This window comes from Dendropsophus ebraccatus, chromosome 5 (genome assembly GCF_027789765.1).
Source record: "Dendropsophus ebraccatus isolate aDenEbr1 chromosome 5, aDenEbr1.pat, whole genome shotgun sequence".
Lineage (NCBI taxonomy): Eukaryota > Metazoa > Chordata > Amphibia > Anura > Hylidae > Dendropsophus > Dendropsophus ebraccatus.
In genome coordinates this window covers 138,732,052-138,758,730 of record NC_091458.1, presented here as the reverse complement: position 1 = coordinate 138,758,730, position 26,679 = coordinate 138,732,052, and the positions used below count along the sequence as shown (strand labels likewise).

General features: G+C 44.1%; 1 protein-coding gene across 2 annotated transcripts; it reads left to right on the top strand.

Annotated features, from left to right (window-relative positions):
* Positions 1 to 2,243: 2,243 nt before the first annotated feature.
* On the top strand, positions 2,244 to 25,536 carry FANCE (FA complementation group E). 2 transcript variants are annotated; one of them, XM_069971457.1, is made up of 12 exons: positions 2,245 to 2,557; positions 7,119 to 7,320; positions 8,216 to 8,696; positions 10,183 to 10,233; positions 11,566 to 11,628; positions 11,798 to 11,941; positions 13,899 to 14,022; positions 17,973 to 18,048; positions 19,321 to 19,387; positions 19,865 to 19,990; positions 22,116 to 22,270; positions 24,863 to 25,536. In XM_069971457.1, exons 1-11 carry the CDS (start codon positions 2,293 to 2,295, stop codon positions 22,224 to 22,226), a joined length of 1,710 nt encoding a protein of 569 aa, XP_069827558.1. In that variant the 5' UTR covers positions 2,245 to 2,292; the 3' UTR covers positions 22,227 to 22,270; positions 24,863 to 25,536. The 2 variants fall into 2 exon arrangements, with proteins under 2 accessions (XP_069827559.1, XP_069827558.1); XM_069971458.1 differs by lacking the exons at positions 17,973 to 18,048; positions 22,116 to 22,270; positions 24,863 to 25,536 and having other exon boundaries at positions 2,244 to 2,557; positions 19,865 to 19,957.
* Positions 25,537 to 26,679: the final 1,143 nt, after the last annotated feature.

Sequence of the window (26,679 nt, the reverse complement as noted above, 5' to 3'; positions counted from 1 at the left end):
CACTGTGTTTTTGAGTTTGACACCCCTGGCTTAGAGTGATGGAGGCCATGATTGGCCAAAACGCATCGTCCTTGTACCTGATGCCTTTTGCACCACAATAAATTAGCAAGTATCATCTGGTGAGTGCAGAGTCTTTTCTACTATTTTGCTCTGGAGACCGACTGCCCGGAGCACCACCACTACATATAGTCACACATATATAGCCAGAAGGCTGCTGGGAAGATGCGGGGTGATGTCACAGCCCTCTATATACATGTGTACAGGCCTAGCCCCAGCACCGACCACCCACACAGACTATACAAGGCTCTGCACGCTCTATTGTTTATGGGGATCAACGGACTTTATAAGAGTCCACCGGCTCTATATAAGGCATCTTATAGGGGTCCAGCGGCTCTATATAAGGCTCCATATAGGGGTCCTCCGGCTCTATATAAGGCTCCTTATAGGGGCCCACCGGCTCTATATAAGGCTCCTTATAGGGGCCCACCGGCTCTATATAAGGCTCCTTATAGGGGCCCACCGGCTCTATATAAGGCTCCTTATAGGGGTCCACCGGCTCTATATAAGGCTCCTTATAGGGGTCCACCGGCTCTATATAAGGCTCCTTATAGGGGTCCACCGGCTCTATATAAGGCTCCTTATAGGGGTCCACCGGCTCCATATAGGGGTCCACCGGCTCTATATAAGGCTCCTTATAGGGGTCCACCGGCTCTATATAAGGCTCCTTATAGGGGTCCTCCCGTCTCTATATAAGGCTCCATATAGGGGTCCTCCGGCTCTATATAAGGCTCCATATAGGGGTCCACCGGCTCTATATAAGGCTCCTTATAGGGGTCCACCGGCTCTATATAAGGCTCCTTATAGGGGTCCACCGGCTCTATATAAGGCTCCTTATAGGGGTCCACCGGCTCTATATAAGGCTCCTTATAGGGGTCCACCGTCTCTATATAGGGCTCCTTATAGGGGTCCACCGGCTCTATATAAGGCTCCTTATAGGGGTCCACCGTCTCTATATAGGGCTCCTTATAGGGGTCCACCGGCTCTATATAAGGCTCCTTATAGGGGTCCACCGTCTCTATATAGGGCTCCTTATAGGGGTCCACCGTCTCTATATAGGGCTCCTTATAGGGGTCCACCGTCTCTATATAGGGCTCCTTATAGGGGTCCACCGTCTCTATATAGGGCTCCTTATAGGGGTCCACCGGCTCTATATAGGGCTCCTTATAGGGGTCCACCGGCTCTATATAAGGCTCCATATAGGGGTCCTCCGTCTCTATATAGGGCTCCTTATAGGGGTCCACCGTCTCTATATAGGGCTCCTCATAGGGGTCCACCGGCTCTATATAGGGCTCCTCATAGGGGTCCACCGGCTCTATATAGGGCTCCTTATAGGGGTCCACCGTCTCTATATAAGGCTCCTTATAGGGGTCCACCGTCTCTATATAGGGCTCCTTATAGGGGCCCACCGGCTCTATATAAGGCTCCTTATAGGGGTCCACCGTCTCTATATAGGGCTCCTTATAGGGGTCCACCGGCTCTATATAAGGCTCCTTATAAGGGTCCACCGGCTCTATATAAGGCTCCTTATAGGGGTCCACCGGCTCTATATAGGGCTCCTTATAGGGGTCCACCGTCTCTATATAGGGCTCCTTATAGGGGTCCACCGTCTCTATATAGGGGGTCCACCGGCTCTATATAAGGCTCCTTATAGGGGTCCACCGGCTCTATATAGGGCTCCTTATAGGGGTCCACCGGCTCTATATAGGGCTCCTTATAGGGGTCCACCGGCTCTATATAAGGCTCCTTATAGGGGTCCACCGGCTCTATATAAGGCTCCTTATAGGGGTCCACCGGCTCTATATAAGGCTCCTTATAGGGGTCCACCGGCTCTATATAAGGCTCCTTATAGGGGTCCACCGGCTCTATATAAGGCTCCTTATAGGGGTCCACCGGCTCTATATAAGGCTCCTTATAGGGGTCCACCGGCTCTATATAAGGCTCCTTATAGGGGTCCACCGGCTCTATATAGGGCTCCTTATAGGGGTCCACCGGCTCTATATAGGGCTCCTTATAGGGGTCCACCGGCTCTATATAGGGCTCCTTATAGGGGTCCACCGGCTCTATATAGGGGTCCGCAGACAGGGAGGAGGCCAATGCCGCATCCTCCCCCCGGATATAACGGACTAGTAATGTCTGACGCCCCCCGGTCCCGCCACCCTCTGGACCGTGCAGAGGAGGAGGCGGCGGCGGCGGACCACACGTCCCCCCGGAGCCGCCTCTCCTCCCCGCTGAATGAGCCATTGTGTACACGGAGCGTTTCTCCCGCCCTCCCCCACACACGGGCACGCAGCACAGTATACACACTTCATCCTCGGCTCCGCTCCGGAAGCACACGCACGCCGCCCGCTTCTTATACCCGTCCCGGTCATACGTCCGGGTCTGGCTGTTCTTCAGCTTCATCATCCTACTCCTCCTCCGTCACTTCCGTCCTCGGCTCCCGCCGCCGCCACTCTCGCTTGTCCCGGAGGGGTCTACGTAAAGAGCGTAGACTGTGCCCGTGAGTACGGCCGCGCGCGGAGGGGACACTACGACATGGCTGCTCCGCGCAACCATCACTAGTGGATCAGATGAGCACAAAGGAGACGGGAGGAGGCGAGGCTCAGCAGCAGCCATTTTGGGGAAGACAAACCCCTCAGCTGCTCCAAACCAACAGCCTAGATGGCCAGTGCTGTCCTGCAGCTTCCCCCTCCCATCTAATATATGTGGTGTCCTGCAGCTTCCCCCTCCCATCTAATATATGTGGTGTCCTGCAGCTTCCCCCTCTCATCTTCTATGTGCTGTCCTGCAGCTTCCCCCTCCCATCTAATATATGTGGTGTCCTGCAGCTTCTCTTCCATCTTCTATGTGCTGTCCTGCAGCTTCCCCCTCCCATCTAATATATGTGCTGTCCTGCAGCTTCCCCCTCTCATCTTCTATGTGCTGTCCTGCAGCTTCCCCCTCCCATCTAATATATGTGCTGTCCTGCAGCTTCTCTTCCATCTTCTATGTGCTGTCCTGCAGCTTCCCCCTCCCATCTAATATATATGCTGTCCTGCAGCTTCTCTCTCATCTATGTACTGTCCTGCAGCTTCCTCCTCTCATCTAATATATGTGCTGTCCTGCAGCTTCTCTTCCATCTTCTATGTGCTGTCCTGCAGCTTCCCCCTCCCATCTAATATATGTGCTGTCCTGCAGCTTCCCTCTCTCATCTTCTATGTGCTGTCCTGCAGCTTCCCCCTCCCATCTAATATATGTGCTGTCCTGCAGCTTCTCTTCCATCTTCTATGTGCTGTCCTGCAGCTTCCCCCTCCCATCTAATATATGTGCTGTCCTGCAGCTTCCCCCTCTCATCTTCTATGTGCTGTCCTGCAGCTTCCCCCTCCCATCTAATATATGTGCTGTCCTGCAGCTTCTCTTCCATCTTCTATGTGCTGTCCTGCAGCTTCCCCCTCCCATCTAATATATATGCTGTCCTGCAGCTTCTCTCTCATCTATGTACTGTCCTGCAGCTTCCTCCTCTCATCTAATATATGTGCTGTCCTGCAGCTTCCCCTCCCAACTAATATATGTGGTGTCCTGCAGCTTCCCCCTCTCATCTTCCATGTGCTGTCCTGCAGCTTCTCCCTCTCATCTTCCATGTGCTGTCCTGCAGCTTCTCTTCCATCTTCTATGTGCTGTCCTGCAGCTTCTCTTCCATCTTCTATGTGCTGTCTTGCAGCTTCCCCCTCCCATCTAATATATGTGCTGTCCTGCAGCTTCCCCCTCCCATCTAATATATGTGCTGTCCTGCAGCTTCCCCCTCCCATCTAATATATATGCTGTCCTGCAGCTTCTCTCTCATCTATGTACTGTCCTGCAGCGTCCTCCTCTCATCTAATATATGTGCTGTCCTGCAGCGTCCTCCTCTCATCTAATATATGTGCTGTCCTGCAGCTTCCTCCTCTGATCTAATATATGTGCTGTCCTGCAGCTTCCCTCTCTCATCTTCCATGTGCTGTCCTGCAGCTTCCCCCTCTCATCTTCTATGTGGTGTCCTGCAGCTTACCCCTCTCATCTTCCATGTACTGTCCTGCAGCTTCCCTCTCTCATCTTCTATGTGCTGTCCTGCAGCTTCCCTCTCTCATCTTCTATATGGTGTCCTGAAGCTTCCCCCTCTCATCTAATATATGTACTGTCCTGCAGCTTCCCCCTCTTATCTTCTATGTGGTGTCCTGCAGCTTCCCCCTCTCATCTAATATATGTACTGACCTGCAGCTTCCCCCTCTCATCTTCTATGTGGTGTCCTGCAGCTTCCCCCTCTCATCTTCTATGTGGTGTCCTGCAGCTTCCCCCTCTCATCTTCTATATGTGCTGTCCTGCAGCTTCCCCCTCTCATCTTCTATGTGCTGTCCTGCAGCTTCCCCCTCTCATCTTCTATGTGCTGTCCAGCAGCTTCCCACTCTCATCTTCTATGTGGTGTCCTGCAGCTTCCCCCTCTCATCTTTCATGTACTGTCCTGCAGCTTCCCTGTCATCTTCTATGTGGTGTCCTGCAGGTCCCCTCTCATCTTCTATGTGGTGTCCTGCAGCTTCTCTCTCATCTTCTATATGTGCTGTCCTGCAGCTTCCCCCTCTCATCTTCTATGTGCTGTCCTGCAGCTTCTCTCTCATCTTCTATATGTGCTGTCCTGCAGCTTCCTGCTCTCATCTTCTATGTACTGTCCTGCAGCATCTCTCTCACCTTCTATATGTGCTGTCCTGCAGCTTCTCTCTCATCTTCTATATGTGCTGTCCTGCAGCTTCTCTCTCATCTTCTATATGTGCTGTCCTGCAGCTTCCCCCTCTCATCTTCTATATGTGCTGTCCTGCAGCTTCCCCCTCTCATCTTCTATATGTGCTGTCCTGTAGCTTCCCCCTCTCATCTTCTATGTGCTGTCCTGCAGCTTCCCCTTCTCATCTTCCATGTGCTGTCCTGCAGCTTCCCCCTCTCATCTTCTATGTGGTGTCCTGCAGCTTACCCCTCTCATCTTCCATGTACTGTCCTGCAGCTTCCCTCTCTCATCTTCTATGTGCTGTCCTGCAGCTTCCCTCTCTCATCTTCTATATGGTGTCCTGAAGCTTACCCCTCTCATCTTCCATGTACTGTCCTGCAGCTTCCCTCTCTCATCTTCTATGTGCTGTCCTGCAGCTTCCCTCTCTCATCTTCTATATGGTGTCCTGAAGCTTCCCCCTCTCATCTAATATATGTACTGTCCTGCAGCTTCCCCCTCTTATCTTCTATGTGGTGTCCTGCAGCTTCCCCCTCTCATCTAATATATGTACTGACCTGCAGCTTCCCCCTCTCATCTTCTATGTGGTGTCCTGCAGCTTCCCCCTCTCATCTTCTATGTGGTGTCCTGCAGCTTCCCCCTCTCATCTTCTATATGTGCTGTCCTGCAGCTTCCCCCTCTCATCTTCTATGTGCTGTCCTGCAGCTTCCCCCTCTCATCTTCTATGTGCTGTCCAGCAGCTTCCCACTCTCATCTTCTATGTGGTGTCCTGCAGCTTCCCCCTCTCATCTTTCATGTACTGTCCTGCAGCTTCCCTGTCATCTTCTATGTGGTGTCCTGCAGGTCCCCTCTCATCTTCTATGTGGTGTCCTGCAGCTTCTCTCTCATCTTCTATATGTGCTGTCCTGCAGCTTCCCCCTCTCATCTTCTATGTGCTGTCCTGCAGTTTCTCTCTCATCTTCTATATGTGCTGTCCTGCAGCTTCCTGCTCTCATCTTCTATGTACTGTCCTGCAGCATCTCTCTCACCTTCTATATGTGCTGTCCTGCAGCTTCTCTCTCATCTTCTATATGTGCTGTCCTGCAGCTTCTCTCTCATCTTCTATATGTGCTGTCCTGCAGCTTCCCCCTCTCATCTTCTATATGTGCTGTCCTGCAGCTTCCCCCTCTCATCTTCTATATGTGCTGTCCTGTAGCTTCCCCCTCTCATCTTCTATGTGCTGTCCTGCAGCTTCCCCTTCTCATCTTCTGAGTACTGTCCTGCAGCTTCCCTCTCATCTTTTATGTGGTGTACTGCAGCTTCCCCCTCTCATCTTCTAGGTGGTGTCCTGCAGCTTCCCTCTTATCTTCCATATGTGATGACCTGCAGCTCCCCTCTCATCTTCTATATGTGATGACCTGCAGCTTCCCTATCATCTTCTCAGGGGTGTCAAACTCTCAGGGATGCCAATATACCTAATTCGCATACAGAGTATAAGTGCAGTATCGCTTCACTACTATATCTTCTGTGTCTTCTTCAGTAACTTTGTATGCACAAAATCAGTCTTTTATTCCGCTGCAAAGGGTACGCTATCTAGGCATCGGGTCACGGCTCACGCTTTGGGACGGCTGTTCCGGCAGTATGCGATGTAGAAGCCTCATTGCCCCAAACCCCCACCCCCGCTGAGCGCTTGTGTGAATATAGCCCATAGGCAAGAAGTGAAATGTAGGGGCTAATTTTTTGAGACAAACACTTCACACACTAGTATTAAAGGAGAACTCTGGGGGGGTGAAAAATACATTCGGGCAGGGGGTGGGGGAACCTAACAAAGCCAACGTACTTACCAGACCTTGTGCCTGCGCTGTGCCACATCACCCGGCTTCAGGGTGTGTCACAACCTAGCTGACATGTCACTGAAGGGTGGGATGTAGCCTGCTCAGCCTCCTCAGCCAATCATAACTACTGTTTCCACGAAAATAAGACATCCTCTGAAAATAAAACCTAGTAGAGGTGAATTGCTAAATATAAGCCCCCCCCCCTAAAAAAAAAACGTAAGACCTAGCAAGGTTTTTATATGGAAGCATGTCTGCCGAACAGAACACCAGGGCGTGCAGCTGTGATTCTTTTTAGCCTGACGCCGTTAAAGTTGAGTTGCACACAGTCTGCCGCCATACCCTGCCGTTGTCCCTGCTGTGCTGTACGAGTGTGCTGATTTCCCCTTGGTGGCTGTAAGCCGCCATACTTTACAATGTCATGTGACATGTGAATTCTTCTTCATGGTAGTGCATATGGTGCATCACGCCTTTTTCACTGTTGAATTCTAAATATTCTCGTTTTCCACCTTGTATGATAGAAACCATCATGGCGAATTCTCTCTGCGACGATGACAGAGCTGGACGGCTTTTCCTACAGGCCCTGGGAACTGGTTCTCATGGATTCTTGGCAGCCTACAGGGTTCTTGAGATATTTCCGGGACCATTTCCATGGAACAGTTTATTGGAGAATCTGTGCATGAAGGTGCCCTCCCAAGATGGATCAACTGGGAAATTGATCTTGTGAGAGTTATACTTTTACATTGTGTATGGGATTTGACGAGCAGCCTGTATGGGGCCTTAGAAATCTGCGTTAGCTCTGAGCTGGTTTATACAATGCAGGAATGGGGCTTCTGGGAGTTTCATCCTCCACTTGAGTCAGAGGAGGGCAGCATAACTGCAGAAGTTTTTAAACTTAGTCCTGCTACACCGTCCAAGTGATAGGTACGCAATTTTTTTTTCTTACAAATCAGCTAAAAATTATACAGATTTGCAATTTATTTCTATTTAAAAATCCCCATTCTTCCAGTACTTATCAGCTGCTGTACGCCCTGCAGGAAGTGGTGTATTCTCTCCAGTCTGATACAGTGCTCTCTGCTGCCACCTCTGTACATGTCAGGAACTGTCCAGAGCAGCAGCAAATCTCCATGGAAAACCTCTCCAGCTCTGGACAGTTCCTGACAAGGACAGAGGTGGCAGCAGAGAGCACTGTGTCAGACTGGAAAGAATACACCACTTCCTGCAGGACATACAGCAGCTGATACGTACTGGAAGAATAGAGATTTTTTAAATAGAAGTCAGTTAGAAATCTATATAACTTTCTGATACCAAAAAGAAAAAAAAATTCCACCAGCGTACCCCTTTAAGGAAGTAAAATATAGGGAAATATATATATATATATATATATATATATATATATATATATATATATATATAGGAACAGCCAGGTGATACCAGAGAGACAGCTAATGTGCATACCCGTTATCCCAGGGAGCACTGTCTGGCCTGAACACCCCTAATCCGGACACCTTCTAATGGTACAGAGATGCTGTTACTATTATATATATATATATTATCAGCATTAGTAATGATTGCATTTCTCATAAATCCGTTTTCCGTTTTTTGGGGTTTTTTTCAGAAAGCCGAAACTTTTGCAGCTACCAATACAATTACAGAGAAATCTCCTCAGCATCCTGATTTTTGTGTTCCACCTGTTACCCCCAGCGTGTGTTCAGCTTCTGGCAGAGACGCTCAGGACAGAGTCTTACGTCTCAGATGAATGGCTGCTCTACTACACTCAACAATTCCTCAAAAACGGCGATCACGAAAGCTGTGAACAAAGAGCCCAAGTGACGGAAAGACTGCAGATTATATGCACAGGCCTCAATAAGACAGGAGGTAAACTCTCTACACTATGCAGATATAAAGCCCGCAGTGACTCCCCACAGACTGACTGCCCAATGCAATGTGAGAGTGAACCCCCATTAGAAGAGGAAAGAGGGTCCACTCTAAATGTGCACACCGAAGAACTCAGCAGAACCTCACAGTCATGTATCTCTATGGAAGCCGAGGAAGGAGCAGCCCCCAAGGAGACAGAGGAAGTTCCCGCAGTCATCAAGGTAAAATAATATGTTCTCTTACAGGTTCCTGAACGCTAGGGGTTGTCCAGTGAAAATCTTTTTCTTTCAAATCAACTGGTGTCAGAAAGTTATACAGATTTGTAAATTACTTCTATGTAAAAATCTCATGTCTTCCCATAATTTTTCACTGCTGTATGTCCTGCAGGAAGTGGTGTATTTTCTCCAGTCTGACACATTGCTCTCTGCTGCCACCTCTGTCCATGACAGGAACTGTCCAGAGCAGCAGCAAATCCCCATAGAAAACCTCTCCTGCTCTGGACAGTTCCTGCCATGGACAGAGGTGGCAGCAGAGAGCACTGTGCCAGACTGGAAAGAAAACATTTCCTCCAGGACATACAGCAGCTCATAAGCAGTGGCTTAGCTACCATAGAGGCAGGGTAGGCGGTTGCTATGGGGCCCGTGCAGGAGGGGGGCCGGGGGGGAGAAGATAAGAGCCTCCTGTGTCCTTCTGCTTAACCCCTTATGTACTGCAGTGTGTAAGTGACCCAATGTTTACTTACATGCTGCAACACAAAAAAGGGTTAACAGGCAGAAGACAAAAAAACTTTGCTTCCCTGCACTGATAACCCCTGACCTCTGTTCTCACTGCCTGCTATGCAGAGGTCAGGAGTTATCAGTGCACCAGCAGTAGAGTAAAAGATTTGCTTGTCTTCTGAACATTGGATCACTTACACACTGGAATACATAAGAGGTTAAGTAGAATGTAGTCTGTTTCTGCACCTATGTATTTATCCATTAGGGCTCCTAATGGCCCCATATAGTTAAATACAGTGGACTGACAGCAAGCAGCCATTGGCTCTCTGCTCTGCCTGACAGTTTTGTGGCTGCAGGCAGGATGCAGTGCTTTGTGTTGTGCGTAGGGAAGGGGGGCCCTTGAATCCTAGCTACGCCCCTGCTGATAAGTATTGGGAGACTTGATATTTTTTAATAGAAGTAAATTACTAATCTATATAATTTTCTGAAACCAGTTGATTTAAAAAAAAAAAAAAAAAAAAAGATTTCCACTGGATAACCCATTTAACTCTGATTTTCAGTGAGTTGAAAAAAATGGTAAGGCTGCTATGTAAGTGTCTATATTAGCGCAGTATGTATCTTGTCAAACTTGCTCCAGGGAAGAACAGGTTTTCTATGGGGATTTGCTCCTTCTCTGGACAGTTGCTGACATAGACAGAGGTGGCAGCAGAGAGCACTGTGTCAGACTGGAAAGAATACACCACTTCCTGCAGCACATACAGCAGCTGATAAGTACTGAAAGACTTGAGATTTTTAAATAGAAGTAAATTACAAATCTGTATGACTTTCTGACACTAGTTAATTTAAAAACTTTTTTTTTTTTTTCCTGGAGTCCCCTTTTAAAAGACTTAAATAGGTGTTTGTGGTTAGGGTTAGAAGGAATTTGCTTGTTTCTCTTATAAACGTGTTTTGGATTAATTCCACATGAAAGTACTTTTGCCTTCTTTTCCAGGGTCATATGCTCAACCTAAAGCAGATGATTTATCTGGAAATGGACTCTGAGGTAAGAATAATACTTTAGGCCTCAGGGATAAAAAGTGAAAGGAGCTTTTGTCTATAGAAAAAGTAAATGCTGCAATCTAATTGCTAAATACACCGCGGAAAAGTGAGCTGAGTGTTTACAGCAATAGAAACATAGAAGATTGTCAGCAGAAAGAGCCTCTCTGCTCCATCTTGTCTGCCCTTATATTATTGCCCTTCCCTTCTTAGGATAGATATAAGTATATTATATAAATATTAACCATTATATTAATATAAATAAATATTAACCATTATATAAATGCAGCCCAGCATACCATTATATAAATGCAGCCCAGCATACCATTATATAAATGCAGCCCAGCATACCATTATATAAATGCAGCCCAGCATACCATTATATAAATGCAGCCCAGCATACCATTATATAAATGCAGCCCAGCATACCATTATATATATGCAGCCCAGCATACCATTATATAAATGCAGCCCAGCATACCATTATATATATGCAGCCCAGCATACCATTATATAAATGCAGCCCAGCATACCATTATATATATGCAGCCCAGCATACCATTATATAAATGCAGCCCAGCATACCATTATATAAATGCAGCCCAGCATACCATTATATAAATGCAGCCCAGCACACCATTATATAAATGCAGCCCAGCACACCATTATATATGCAGCCCAGCATACCATTATATAAATGCAGCCCAGCATACCATTATATAAATGCAGCCCAGCATACCATTATATAAATGCAGCCCAGCACACCATTATATAAATGCAGCCCAGCACACCATTATATATGCAGCCCAGCATACCATTATATATGCAGCCCAGCATACCATTATATAAATACAGCCCAGCATACCATTATATAAATGCAGCCCAGCATACCATTATATAAATGCAGCCCAGCATACCATTATATATGCAGCCCAGCATACCATTATATAAATACAGCCCAGCATACCATTATATATGCAGCCCAGCATACCTACCGCCTGGTTGGACTGGTGACTCCTCTAAAGGCTGTCAGAAATCACTGCCCTTAAATCCTTCTCTTCTGAAGTCTTTGCCAACACAGATCTGACGATATAATACTCTGATAAAGGATTCCTCCTCCCCAAGTGTATTATCTTTCTATTGGAAACATTGAGCTGCAGTAATTGGAAACATTAATCTGGAGTTTCCATTGTTTGGAGCACATATCTAGTAATACTATATCATTTTCCATGTGACTGAGTGAGCACTCCTGTTAGTGTGCACTAGGCTCGCTTTTTCTATGACCCTCTTCTCATTTTGTACTTGGTAACAGTTGTTTTGTCTTGTTTTTTCTTTTTAGACATTGGACACAGAATATGTATTAGGGCTGAAAACTGTCTGTGACTTGTGTAACCCTTTGCAGGTGTGTATTGGTCTTTTTGCAAAATGGATGTAAGGAACAGAAATATCTGTTTTTAAAATGTGAGGGAGAGAGGGGGTGAGGTGGTGGGGAGCATTTGGGAAGGAAGGTTTTAATGTGTGGGAAAAAAACACTCAGTGTTTTTTTTTTGTGTTTTTTTTTTTTTTTAAAGCTCCGAATAGTTTTTTCCTCAGTTGGTATCAAACAAATCTCCCCAAAGTGCCTATTTCGCCTGTGCTCTCATTTGGACTCCATTTCACCTGATCTTAGTTATGCCCATGCAGAATCCTTGGCCAGTATTCTCTTCCTTGAACAGGTAAGCATGCATGTTTATTTTATATGGGGTATTGATGGGCACAGTAAATTGTAGAGGTGCAACCTAGTATATCAGTAGTACATAGAATCCTCCGAACCAGCGGCATAGAAATCAAGAAAATGGTTCATGTCAAAAATACAAACCTTGTAGTAATTGTGGCCGTGTTTCTAAACTCCAATATTAAAAATCCATATGTCACCACCATTCGATAGTAACACACAAAAAGAAAGAAAGGAAAACAGTCAGTTCACCAGACGGTTGGTATACACAAAGTTTAATACTTGGGCACGGCAGGAAAGCCACAGACAGCATCCACAATTTAAGGAGAAGTCCGGTGAAAATTTTAAAAAGTATTGTATTGCCCCCCAAAAGTTATACAAATCACCAATATACACTTATTACAGGAAATGCTTATAAAGTGCTTTTTTCCCTGCACTCACTACTGCATCAAGGCTTTAAGATAAGATGGTGATGTCACTTCCTGGATAACATGGTGATGTCACAACCCGACTCCCAGAGCTGTGCGGGCTGTGGCTGCTGGAGAAGATGATGGCAGGGGGACACTGAGGGACACAGGGCACTGGAGGGACACTGAGCATCCCCCTGCCATCATCCTCTCCAGCAGCCACAGCTCACACAGCTCTGGGAGTCGGGTCGTGACATCACCATTTTATCCAGGAAGTGAAGCCTTGATGCAGTAGTAAGTGCAGGGAAAAAAACATTTTATTAGCATTTTCCGTAATAAGTGTATATTGGTGATTCGTATAACCTTTCAGGGGCAATACAATACTTTAATTAAAAATAAAAAAAACTCCAGACTTTTCCTTTAACTCTTTGTGTACCTGACTAAACAATAAGGCCCCCAGGGGGTAGTGAGGATGTATGCCACTTAACACCATGGGGCCACATTGATCTCACACTGCACCCATCTCAGTGTGCACCCATCCTTGCTGGGATGGGTGTATACTAATCACAGACACCTTCATTCTTCACCAGAGCCTGGCACACTGAGTTAGAAATGTGTCAGGCTCTTTAAATGTCACATCAGCGGCTGAAGCAGTGCCTCTGCTCAGCCGCTGATTGAAAGAAGACTGGGGGAAGACCGGAGGGTAGGTTAACCCTCCCCACCCCACGCCCCCATAACAAAGCACAGTCTGGCCCACAGGGGGCTCATTTTACCCCCTGGGGACCAGACTGTGACGTTTGTCTTTCAGAAAAGCACCATTAAAAAGCAACATATGCATAGCCGATGTTGTTTCTTAGTGGAGCAGAAAACTTCTGTTAAAGTCTATGGGAGAAAAACGCTGAAGTTTGCAGGAAAAACACCACACTCCCAGCCTGCTTCATTGTGAAAATACTGCCTCAGAGCTGCAAAAACACCAAGAAGGAGAGAAAAACACCCCAAAAATTGTGTAAGGCACATCATTCAGCTTAGACTTTCAGCTAACATCTGGCTGCTGGTGTTTTTATTGCCGTTATTACTGAGTCTGTGTGAAGCCAGCGTAAAAGGGGAATCCCCATCTCAACAAGTATTTGTAGAACTCGTCAAGTTAAATATTTTTGCACATACATTCACTTAGACTGGCACAGATTTGCGGGCCTCCTGGCATCATGTATCATTATGATGCCGGGAGGGCCGCAAGTGTTTAAATGAATTATGGTTAATCAGTGTTAGAAAAACATGTCCACTCTCTTCCAGAGACAGCACCTCTCTTGTCTCCAGTTTAGGTGCAGGTTTTGCAACTCTGTTCCATTGAAGTGAATGGAGCTTAAAGGCAAACCACACCTGACCTGGAGATAAGAGCAGTGCTGTCTCTGGAAGAAAGTGGCCATGTTTTTCTAACGCTGGACAACCCCTTTAAACATGTGTCCTCACAGTTTGTGATACTTGCCCCATCTCCTCTTGCTCCACCCCCCTCGGATTAAATGTTATTTTATTTTGCTGTTGTTTTTATAGGCGCTCCTACTTACCGCACCAGCATCTCGTACCCTGACTGCTGCACTTACTGTGTTTTGCAAGAAGTATGCTTGGCCGGCATGTAACACTCTAATTAGCCCGCTACTGGCTAAAGCGGAGACAGGTAACCGCAACACTATTGAGTGTACGCTTCTGCACTCCAGCATGTTAGGTCAGGTCCGCGTGTTTTTTCTGTGCACCTACTCTGCATGTGTTCTGGGCCATTCATAAGAGAAGCTCATGCAATGCATTGTTTGTACTTAAAGTCCTGACACTATTTTTTTTCGGTGCACAATCCAAAAATGCCGGAATAAGTAACATGTCACTTATTCTGATCACATCCCTAGCGAAAACTGTGTCAGAAACGCAGGACATGGATAGACTGATAACATAGGGCTAATCTGCATCCATGACCATGATAAAATAACAAAACACCATCGAATACATGACAGAAATACAAATCCTTAAAGTGATATTTTCACCCCCCTTTACCCTATGTACGTTTCTCCGCACCATCCATACGCTTAGATGCTGTACATTCAGTATTTACCTGTATACAACTTGTCTGTCTGCTTCTTTCTACTTTAAAATTGGTGATCGGTAGTGTCCACTAGGCGGAGCTACATGGCAGTTGGGCTCCATCTCCCGGGTGGGTAGAGTGCCTAACTGCCATGAAGCCCCGCCTTGGTGACACTGTCCACCGATAAAATGAAGCAACTTTAGAGCACAAAGAAGACACAGACAAGTTGTATACATGTATATATCACATGTGCAGCATCTAAGCTTGTGGATGGTGCTGAGACCCTCTCATAGAATAAAGCAATATAAGCAGAATAAAGCAATTTTAACCCTTAGACGACCCAGGGCGTATAGTTACGCCATGGAAGTCTGTCCCCAGACGACCTAGGGCGTAACTGTACGCCCTGGGTGTTTCTCCCGCTATGAAGCGTGCTCCGGAGCGGAGCGCGCTTCATAGCAGGTGGGGGCCGGCTGCAATCAGCAGCCGGGACCTCACCGGTAATGACACGCTGCAGCGATCGCGCTGCCGCGTGTCATTAACTCCTTAAACGCCTTAAAACGCGGCGTTTAAGTGACAGGGGGAGTCCCCTGTCACTTACCGATCGGGACCCCCGCAGTGTGACTGCGGGGGTCCCGATCGGTAAAACGGACTGCCGGAGGTCTCTTACCTGCCTCCCTGCGGTCCGATCGGTGATCTGCTGCACTAAGCCTGCACAGGCAGGCTCAATGAGCAGAGCGCCAATAACACTGATCAATGCTATGCCTATGGCATAGCAATGATCAGTGTAAAAATCAAAGTATTGTATGTACAAGTCCCCCAAAGGGACTTCAAATGTGTAAAAAAAAAAAAAAAAGTTAAAAACACTAACACACAACCCCAAAACCCCCTCCCCCAATAAAAGTTGAAATCACCCCCCTTTCCCATTATATAAATAAAACATATAAAAATAAATAAACAAATAAACATATAATATACCGTAGCGTGCGCAATTGTCCGATCTATTAAAATATAACAAGCGTCATTGCGAACGGTAAACGGCGTACACGAAAAGAGGGAAAAAAGTGCGCGGATTACCGATTTTATGTTACATTATATATAAAAAATTAATAAAAAGTGATCAAAACGTCCGATCTTTACAAATATGGTATTAATAAAAACTAGAGATCATGGCGGAAAAAATGACACCCCATACAGCCCCGTAGGTGAAAAAATAAAACCGTTATAAGAGTCACAATAGGCCCATTTTATTTATAATTAATTGCCAAAAAAAAGGATTTAATTTAAAAAAAATATATAACATTAGAGAATCTGTGTAACCTGCATATGGTTGTGTTCGGACTGACCTATAGAATAATAGTGTCATGTCGCTGTTACCATATAGTGCATTACGTAGACACAGGAACCCCCCAAACGTTACCATATTGCATTCTTTTTTGCGATTTCACCAATTTATATCTTCATAAATAATATATTTGGAATTCCATCATACATGTTATGGTAAAATGAATGACGCCATTACAAAGTACAACTATTCCTGTAACAAATAAGCACTTACATGGCTTGTAGATAGAAAACTGAAAGTGCTAGAGCTCTTAGAAGGGGAGGAGGGAAAAACGGAAACACTAAGATCAAAATTTGCGCGGTCCACTGGGTCATTTTGGGCCTGGTCCTCAAAGGGTTAAACACATTTAGTAAAATAAAATTAAAGTTACATAAATTGCCTATTCATTCTCTATGGAGCCGCCAGAAATATCTGAGTACAGCACTCGGCTTTTTCTGGCGGCTCCATAGAGAATGAATGGAGCTGCGAGCCATGCATCCTGTGGATAGGGGACAAGTATGCTTAAAGGGAATGTGTCATCAGAAAATAACTCATTGTTTAAATAATTTTTTAATGTTAAACATATTTTTTAAGAATATTTGCTGGGGGTTTTCCTAATTTTCTATATTTCTATTAATATTATAAAATAATCCTGGATCTTGCAGTTTTCTTTCTCACCACTGGGGCTTAAACTAAGCTGAGACTTCCTTTTGTGTCTGTGGTGATAAGAGGAGGCTGCTGTAAAGTGATCTGTACAGAATTGCATGTGACACCAGTAAGTCATGTGACACCAGTAGGTAGAAGAGACAATAGCAGCTCCCAGTCGAATGACCTCTCCGCAGGTCACAGAGCGCGCTCAGTAATTTTTCACATTCATCTCAAGGGGAAAGAGTCTGTCTATTGTCGTCTATGTCCATGAAGCTTGCTGTAAAGCATGGCACTAATTGCTGTAAAAACAGCTCAGGCAAGATGGCTGCCCCCATAACTATGTACAAAAAGTTGAATAAAAAAAAAATTACAGTCAGAAAATAGAAACAGATTAGAATAAAACAACATGTTTTACTAGCTGACTAATGAGTAAAAGAGAAGTTAGGTGATACGTGCCCTTTAAATTGAAATAAACCTTTAAGTGGCTAAGACAATCATCAAGGATTCCTTCTAAAATGGACATGTCGGCACATCCATTTGCAGGAAGGCGGTTAAAAAAACAAAAACATTTAGTAAAAGTCAGAATAAAAAACATTTGTTATTGAATAATCCAAACTATAAAGTTTACTAAGCTGCTGAGCAGATCTGACAGGAACTAAAGATGTTCGGCACTTTATATTGCATTACATTATATATTGAATAATTTTTTTTTTAACTTAAAAAATAATAATATATAAGTATACAGTGGTGCCTTGGATTACGAGCATAATTCGTTCCGGGACCGTGCTTGTAATCCAAATCCACTCTTAAACCAAAGCAAATTTTCCCATAAGAAATCAGAGAAATGCAGACAATTGGTTCCACACCCCCAAAATAATGATTTATTATTCTGAATAACATGTAAAACAAATGAAACAAACATTCAGAAACAGCAGAATATGTGATATTATAAGTTACTGTACAGTAATGGAGATGATGGGAAACACAAGGGCGGACAGAGACTGCAGGGAGCATGAAGGAATGAGCAGGGCAGATGTGGCCACAGTATAGCAGCACTCTCTGTCCGGGGAGAGAGGGGTTACAGCTGTGGAGAGATTACCTCCACAGTCCTGTCCCCTGATGCAAGCCACAGCCTGAAGTGGATCTGCTATGATTTGGAAGGTGAGGGGGACTTCCTGGGTCAGAATACAGGGCTGTAGACCCTGCTATACAGAACATGCCCCTCCTCCACTCCCGCTCCCACTTAGTACAGGGAGCTCTTAAACCAAAGCAATGCTCTTAAACCAAGTCACAATTTTGAAAAACTGTGAGCTCTTAAACCAAAACGCTCTTAAACCAAGTTACTCTTAAACCAAGGTACCACTGTACAAGTAATAAGTATAAAAATAAACAAACAAAACAGCCCACAAACACATGTTAAATAATTAAGATTATTTTAATTCAATCTACAGTAATTCAGTGTAATCTGTGTCAGTCATAAAAAAAAAAAAAAAAAAAAATCCTTTAATTATTTCTGGGTGTTATGTTTGTGTGATACCTTAGAACACTTGCTGACTCTTGAATCCCCTTTCTGATCTGCGGATAGGGTCTGTATATGCGGATTTTCTATGCCGAATGGTTTCTGAATGTCTGGAGTTACAAGAACTACATCTGTGTTTTGAGTAAGTAGAATCTTATTTCATAGTAAGGGTATGTTTCCAAGGAATTTTAAGCTGAATGTGTGCTTAATTTTATGCATATTCCGCTTGAAATTCCGCCTGTTAAATATGTACAGAGCAATGTCCCATTGTGTTCAATGGGATTTCCGCTCTGTTGTTCACACAGAAGAATTTACGCGAGGAATGTTCCACTGCGGATCTGCTTTCCGCCCAAAGAATTGACATGTCGGGTTCCGCTACCGAAAGCCCATAAACTCACCGGGGCTTTGAATTTCCACTAGAATTCCACCAGAGTTGACGGCCGTTGTTTATACAATGTGTGAACATGGCCATAAAGTGTACAGTAGGGTGTAAAAGCGCAAGTGCAAAAGAAGAATAGATTTAAAATTAGACAGAGGCTGAAAAACAAAGTAAAAGGGTAAACCCCAGCAACCTGATGTATGTTTTGCGTCTGGCTTCGTCTGGGTTTCCAATCGTTCTCGGCATACCTTTTTTTTAAAGAAATCAACAGAAGCAGTTTTGTGATATACTTTAATATTCTATATTAAAGTATTTAATATTTAATATAAATTTTTTAATTTTATTTAATATTTTTATTTAATTTTCTGTTTAAATCAGCGCTATACTTATGTATAGCTGTGGTCCATTACGATCTCTTGATAAAAAAAAAGAGACCCAACACAGGAAGTCCTTTGTGCGCTCACTCCAGGAAAGATACCTCTTCATTGTGCAGGTTGTATATTAACTGAGGGAAATTTAACTTTAGTTTATTATATTCTCAGCTCCGCAGCTTACCAGGAGACAATGCTCTCTGTTAATGTATCAGTTCAGTCAGTATATTGCCATTGTGTGGTTACAGAGGTTTTGGTGCTGTGTGACAGGAGAGCTGACCATACAATGCAAGCACATACTGAATGTGGCCGTGCAGCTACTCTACATGCAAATTGAAGGGAGACACCTAGTGGCCATATGTATAACGTACAGAAAAATAGAAATCATATTGCAAAACTGCTTACTCAACCACTTAGAGGCATGACTTGGATTCGGTCCCAATTTTATGAAATCTGTGCAGCTTGTACACTCCAATGCTTTTGCCTGCATTAGCAAGATATTAGTTATATAACTGTATGGCTATATTTTGGTGCATGTGCCAAAGTTAAAATGACTCCTCACTTTTGAATGGGTGTATAATATAATATTTAAGTGATAATGGAATAGGGAAGGGGGCTGATGACTTTCTATTACCTATAACCTCTGCTACGCTCTCTGTTGCAGCCCTATCTTCAAGGTGCCATGCTCTGAAGTGTCTGTCAGTGTTCTGCACATGCTGGTTGATAGAAAGGTAAGAGGTTATATGATGAAATAACTAGAGCACTTTCCCAATCTATATCATATTATAAGCAGATGTACCCAGCATTATTGCTTCCATGGTTATAGATATTAATTTGACACATTCATTGTCTCTTCAGAGCTGCAGTGTTTTTGTGCTTTTGCTTGAAATTTATATTTAAAGAGAAACTAAAAGTATCTATTCTGCTGATATGTCCCCATTGTCCCTGCACAGGGCGCTGAGGATGAAGGTAAGTTTATCCAACAGCCCCAGCTAATCAAATACCGAACGTTCTGGTTCGGATCGACTCCAGCATGCTTGAGGTTCGCTCATCTCTAGTGGTTATGGAAGTTATAAGTTTCGTTCTTGTCTTAGAGAAAGATGAAAGCTGTAAGAATAGTCAGAACTAATGATATGAATCTATGCTTTCACACTATAAGGGACATGTGGAACAGAAGACATCACTTTTTTTTTTTTTTCTTATTTCAGGAGAAATTAAATCAATCTGAGTTTGATCTCCTGCTTAAGCACCTGGGTCACGCTGCAGAGACCTTCCCCAAGTCCATGGCCTTCTCTAAGTTATTACTGGTTCTTTTGACAAGTAAAAGGAATTTGGTGAGACTTTCTTCCATTTAGTTGTTATTATTATAGGACGAGCAAAACAACTGGACAATTGTGCATTGAAATTATGGTCCAAATGAGGGAATGGATTGCTTATCCCGTCAAAGGGCTTGTCCAACGTTTGCCATTTTTCCATATATTGCTGCTGGTGCATATAAAATAATAAACATGTTATCCTTACCTGCCCGTGCTCCCCCGGTGTGAGGTCGCTGACTGCAGAGCCTCCACTTCTGAGATGAACTTGGCTCAGGAGTGACAGCCTGCTCAGCCAATCACTGCCCACACAGGGCAGTCTCTTCTCAGCATTATGGCTTCATTAAAGTGTAACTGTCATGTAACACATTTCTGCAAAAATTTATATTACAGGTGTTTTATTAGGCAAAAAAGCCTCTTTTTGTACCCAAAAAGCTGTTTTACAGCCTCCCACCCCCTCACTTATTATCTGTGCATTATCAGGCAAAGCAGTCTTCATTACAGAGAAGCAAAGTGAAGACTGGTTTGCTAAATCCATTATAACCTATGGGGGAGGAGGATGAGTGAGCAGGAAGAGCAGACAAGTAGCCCTGCAGTTTGGAGACTCTGGTCACATAAAATGCTGAATTCACAGGTCAGAAACCTCAGTGCTGCTCTGGGAACTTGGTAAGAGAGGATTGCAGGATGATGTGTTTTGCAGGGCTGGCTTTTCTTCTCTCCATGCTCACTTATCCCCCTCTGGCCCTCCCCCTTTCATAAGCCATAATGGACATAGAAATCCTGCTTCTTCTGATGTGTGTGTGTGTGGGGGGGGGGGGTAGGAAAACCGCTTTGAGTACAGAAGGAAACTCTTTTGCTTAATAAAACCTATTACAGAGTTTCTTAAAATCACTTGTACTATTGATATTTAAATGACAGTTACACTTTAAGGGTGCGTTCACACCTACAGGATCTGCAGCAGATCTGCAGCAGATTTGGTGCTGTGTTCAGTTATTTAAATGAAATCTGCTGCAGAAAATCAGCTGCAGATCCTGTAGGTGTGAACGCACCATAAAGCTATAAAGCTACATAGCGGTACCAGTGGTTTGGGGGCTGAGCTCAGTAGAGATTCGCTTTAAGGCAACTATATGTATCCTGGTAATTTACCTGACACAAAAAGGATCAGAACGCTAAAAAAATTATGTGTTTTGATCCAATTTTTGATGCTTTTTTTTTTTTTATAATGGAAGTCAATGGAAAGACAGATGCAAAAACACAGGGTGAACACAGCCTTACTAAAAAGGCCTTGAGAAAGCACAATATTGTGTGAAAGGGCTGTAGGCCAGGATATTTTCTCCTCTCATTGCCAGGCTTTTTATATAGAATTTTGGAAATAAAAGCCTGAATCTGATGCGCTGCTTCAGTGTTGCTTCATTAAATAGTCTGTGTACAAGTGTAGAGAGAGACCAGGACACCTGATGTCCCACACATGCGCATTAACACTAAAGTTGGCCATACTTGCAATGTCACTGTGCATTTGCGTGACTTGGGAGGCCATTAGGCTGGGTTCACACTGCGTTTTTGCAATCTGTTTTTTTCATCCGTTTTTTGCAAAAAACGGATGCATTTGTTTGCATCCGTTTTGATCCGTTTTTCCATTGACTTCCATTGTAAAAAAAACGGATCAAAACGGATCCGTTTTTTTTAAGGACACAAAAATAGTGTCAGCTACGTTTTTTGTGTCCGTCAAAAAAAACGGATCCGTTTTTGATCCGTTTTTTTTACAATGGAAGTCAATGGAAAAACGGATCAAAACGGATGCACACAAATGCATCCGTTTTTTTATATCCGTTTTTTGCAAAAAAAACTGATTGCAAAAACGCAGTGTGAACCCAGCCTTACAGCTACGTCACTGCTGAGGCACACTACACAAGAAGGTCTCCTGCATCTGCCGGTGGCCATAGTGGTACACTGAGGGGGCTTGGGAAGGCCCCCAGTGCACCCTAAAGGCTAAATACTGTTACCATTTGTTTTGGCCCAAATACAACGCAACCGATTGAAAAACGTATTAGTCACTGGCTTTACATGTACTATCACTGCATGTCTGTAGGCTAGTATAGGCTAACCTAGTGTTAGTTTCCTTTTACATGTATTGGTCTGTTTTCAGGTACATCCATCCCATATTGGACTCCTGACTAATGCACTCAACTCCAACCAAACGTTTATGAAAAAATCCTTGCAAAATGCTCTGAAGAAAGTTCAAGAAAGTTTTACGTGAAACATTTGTTGCACCATTTTATGCGGTGGAGGCAGCATACTCAGGTAGTGAGTCTTAATTCACTAAAGTGGGAGGGGGAATCACTTTATAGAATATTCTGTTCGTGTTTTTAGATGGGGGGGAGGGTGTTGGCGTGGAATTATTAACTGCACGATAAACCACACATCTGAATATAGCTTCGTCTGAATAAAAAAATTAAGGACGGATCTAATTTTTATTTTTGAATTCTTTTGTTTTCTCCTCCTCGTGCTTAAAAGGCCATAGCATTGCTGCTTTTTTTTTACTTATTATTAACTTATTTTATGACACCAATTGCATTTAATTATTCCATAAAATATGCGGTCAAACCGGAAAAAAATTTGCACAGTAAAATTTGGGGGTGGTTTTTGTCTTTGGTGCTTTGGTGTTCACCGTGCGAAATCAGGATGTAATAATATTTAAGGCAACTCCACATGCGGCGATGGCAAATATGTTATTTTTTTGTAAAAATTTTTTATTTATAAAATGGGACAAGGGGGTGATTTAAACTTTTATTATGTAATGGAATTTTTTATTAAGGAGACTTTGTCAGCAGTTTATGTTGTCCTATATAAGGGTATGTCCACACTACAGAATCCCTGCGGGAATCACCTGCCACAGATTCCGCCGCTCGACCTCACTCCATAGGCTTCATTTTATGGTTTGGCAGATTACGCGGTCAGCGGTGTGTGGACGTGAGCAGCGGCGACCTATGAAATCTGTGGCGGGTGATCCGCCAGGATTCCGTAGTGTGAACACCGTAAGGGTAGCCTAAACTAGTGACAGAAAAATGATGTATCACTTACATTGTTCTGTGCAGCTGATTCCGAGATATCCTCCTGAAGAACATGGATAATAAGTAGTCCTCTCCATTATGTGCATGAGCCCAGTAGTCCTTGACATTCTTCACCAGAAAGCTCCGCCCACCACCTTCTTATTGGCTGTTATCTACCCATGCTGTGTTTAGGCAGTCACCTGTTATTCAGCAGCTGGAGGGGGGGGGGGGGAGTGCAGCAAGAATCCTATTCTCCTGCATATTAGGAGAACGGCTTAACAGAATGATGTAAGTAATACACTGATCTGTTCAGCATTTCTGTCACTAGTTTATGCTGTCCTCATTTAAGGCAGCATAAACCTAGTGACATGCAAAAGGACGCTTGTTGACCTCAGGGAGATCAACCAAAACACTGCAGAAACACCATCACATGTCTCGACGTCAGTGAACTAGCCAGACCTTCCTCCGGGAAGGAACAACCAGGCCAAGGAATGTCTCCAATTAAGGAAACCATCTAAGCAAGGTATCCATCTACAGACAGCTGTTTCGGGGTTTTTGCCCCTCAGTGTGGAGTCGGTTTCTGGTTAGTGGGAGCAATGACTAGTAAGTGCATGCAAAAGGACGCTGGTTGACCTCAGGGAGATCAACCAAAACACTGCAGAGACACCATCACATGTCTCAACGTCAGTGTATTCTAGAACATTGCCCCCTCTAGAATACACTGACGTTGAGACATGTGATGGTGTCTCTGCGGTGTTTTGGTTGATCTCCCTGAGGTCAACCAGCGTCCTTTTGCATGCACTTACTACTCATTGCTCCCACTAGCCAGAAACCTACTCCACACTGATGAGGGGCAAAACCCCTGAAACAGCTGTCTGTGGATGGATACCTTGCTTAGGTTGTTTCCTTAATTGGAGACATTCCTTGGCTTGGTTGTTCCTTCCCAGAGGAAGGTCTGGCTAGTTCACTGACGTCGAGACACGTGATGGTGTCTCTGCAGTGTTCTTTTGCATAAACCTATTTATTTATTTTTTTTGCAGAAATCAATAGTCCAGGCGATTTTAAGAAACTTTGTAATTGGGTTTATTAGCCAAATATGCATTTATGCAATATGCTTATCTGCATTTAAAAAGCCTTTTCCATTGTCCCTCCCTCCTCTTTTCCATCCACTGCAAAAAATCTGTAAATTGTGACTTGTTGCATCAGACGTACCCAGTCTGTTCTAGGGAGAGGGGAGGGGGGAGGAGGAAGGAGGAGCAGAAAGCTGAGAACAAAGGGATTACAGGCAAGATCTGGGTGACAGCTGTAATCAGAGCTCAGAGAGGTCAGTGGTGACTGTCAGAGGAGATAATGGGTGAGGTATTTGTAGATTAACTCTTTGTTATCCTGTTTTGGTCTTTTATTTAGCTCTCTCCATAGGAGAACAATGAAGATAGGGGGAGAGCTTCAAACTGCTTTTTCATGATAAAAATGCATTTTTCAGCTAATACACCCAATTGCTAGGGAATGCTGAAGGCAGCCTCTAGCGATCAGCGAGTCAGAACCAGCATCAGATCATTGCCGAGGCATGGGCTAGTAGGCATGACAGATTGGCTTCCCACAATTGCATCACGAGAACCCAAACTGCCACTGGACCATCGGGGATGGTTATTTAATGGTGTTTGAATGGCAAGGTGTACAGAGAGTGTATCAGCACATTATGGGTCCTTACAGAGTTAAACACTTTATATAAAAAGTAGAAGCAAAGAACATATGTAAAGGAAATATACCACTTGTATGTTTTACTGATTAAAACCAGATAGTGAAACTTTTTTTTTCCCCAATTTTTTTATCTTCTTTTTAGTTTGATAAGACTTTCTGCACATGATTATGGAGCAGCCATCTGGACAGAATTGATGGTACCAACATTCAGCAGCCACATGGACCATAGGAAACTATCATCTGGAGATGGTAACTGACTTCTATAGGACAGTGTTCTAGGCGTGCTTGTGCAAGGAGGAGATTGAGGCGCGTGTGTCTTCTACCTCCAGCTAATAATAGAGGTGTTACTTTTTGCTGTTTCTGAAGCTTCTCCTGTGTGGTCCGTCAGATGTCCAGGACATGAATCATTACGATCTAAGCTGCAGTATTTTTGGGTCTGCTAATGTTTTTGTTATAAATCTCATCATATTGATGATATGACTTGTGCACTTCATATTGATGTGTTTTCTATGGATGGAATACTGTATGTGCTCAAAAATAAAAATATGCATCCAAATAGAAGTGTCTGATTTGTGCAAAACGCGACATGCAGGTATGTCTCCAGCAGATCTGTAAATGATTACAGGTGAGACCTGGTTAGACATTGGATCTTGCCATAAGAGGGCATAAAGGGGCCTCCTCAATACCCTATTATAAGCGCTGAGGCTGCTTTTGCTAGGGGACAAGTAATAGATCGCAGAGGGTCCAACCTCCATGCCCACCCTGAGATCTCCAGATCAGCCTCCAGCTCCTTTGCAGGGGGACAAGTAAGTTTTACTCAAATAACCCCTTTAAGTCTTTCCTGGTGTGTATTATGCCTGACACCCTCCAAACACTTGGTGTCTGATACCCCACAGCTGCAGAAGATGGTTGCCTGTATCCATGTTTTCCCAGACTCCCTAGAGCAACATCCAACCTTTTGCAACCACAGTAAATCAAATGCCAAACATTTTGACACGTTCAAGCAACACTACTGACTAAAGGCCCTATTCCACGGAACAATTAAACTCGCTCCAACGACCGCTCGTTAACGATAATCGCTCATTTACACCAATTCCACAAAGCAAGCGACAATTATACATTATATTGTCATTCAAAATAGTTTTTCAGCATGTCGAAAAAAAAAATCATGGTCTTTGAAAGATAATTTGCTAATTGGTTGGTAAAATTAGAAATCGTTCGTAAAAAGGTTTTTAAAAGAAAAAGTAGGTGTGTCGTATAGTCATGATCATCCCGGAGAACATTTTAAACGACTATGTAACGACCGCAAAATAATCGTTACACTACATATCGTTCACATTCCCACGTGTTATTGTTCGCTTAAAAAAAAATGTTTAGTGATCATTATTGACGGGTCATTGGAGCGAGTTTATGATCAATAATTGTTCCGTGGAATAAGGCCTTAAGTATTAACCTGCTGACAACAGAGGGTAAGCATGTGTGTCCTGGTGCCATTATTATTAGCGTATGGCAGCTCCTAGCAGCTAGAGGACATCGTAATAGCTGGCACTGAACATTTACCCTTGCCCACCATTGACATGTCAGTCAAAACTGCAGCTTACAAATAGCACAGCCAAGCGTCATTGGTGATGGAGTGGCCTGGATCAGCTCCCTACAATGAGGTCACAGGGAGCCCCTATTGTCAGCACGGCCCAAGGACCCTGTTAGGCTAACTAAGCATGCCTACAGCAAAATGAAGCTATAGAGTGCAGAACATAAGTACACTTTCCTCCAGAAACAGCACCACTCTTAGTTTGGGCGTTTTAGTGATCACTTCCACCGAGTGGAGGAACTGCAACACCACACACGATGGGGACAGGGTTTTTTTTGCAAAAGAGTACCAGTTTTCTTTTATTATTAAGAGGGGTTATCTAGCGCTACAGAAACATGGCCACTTTCTTCCAGAGACAGCACCAGGTG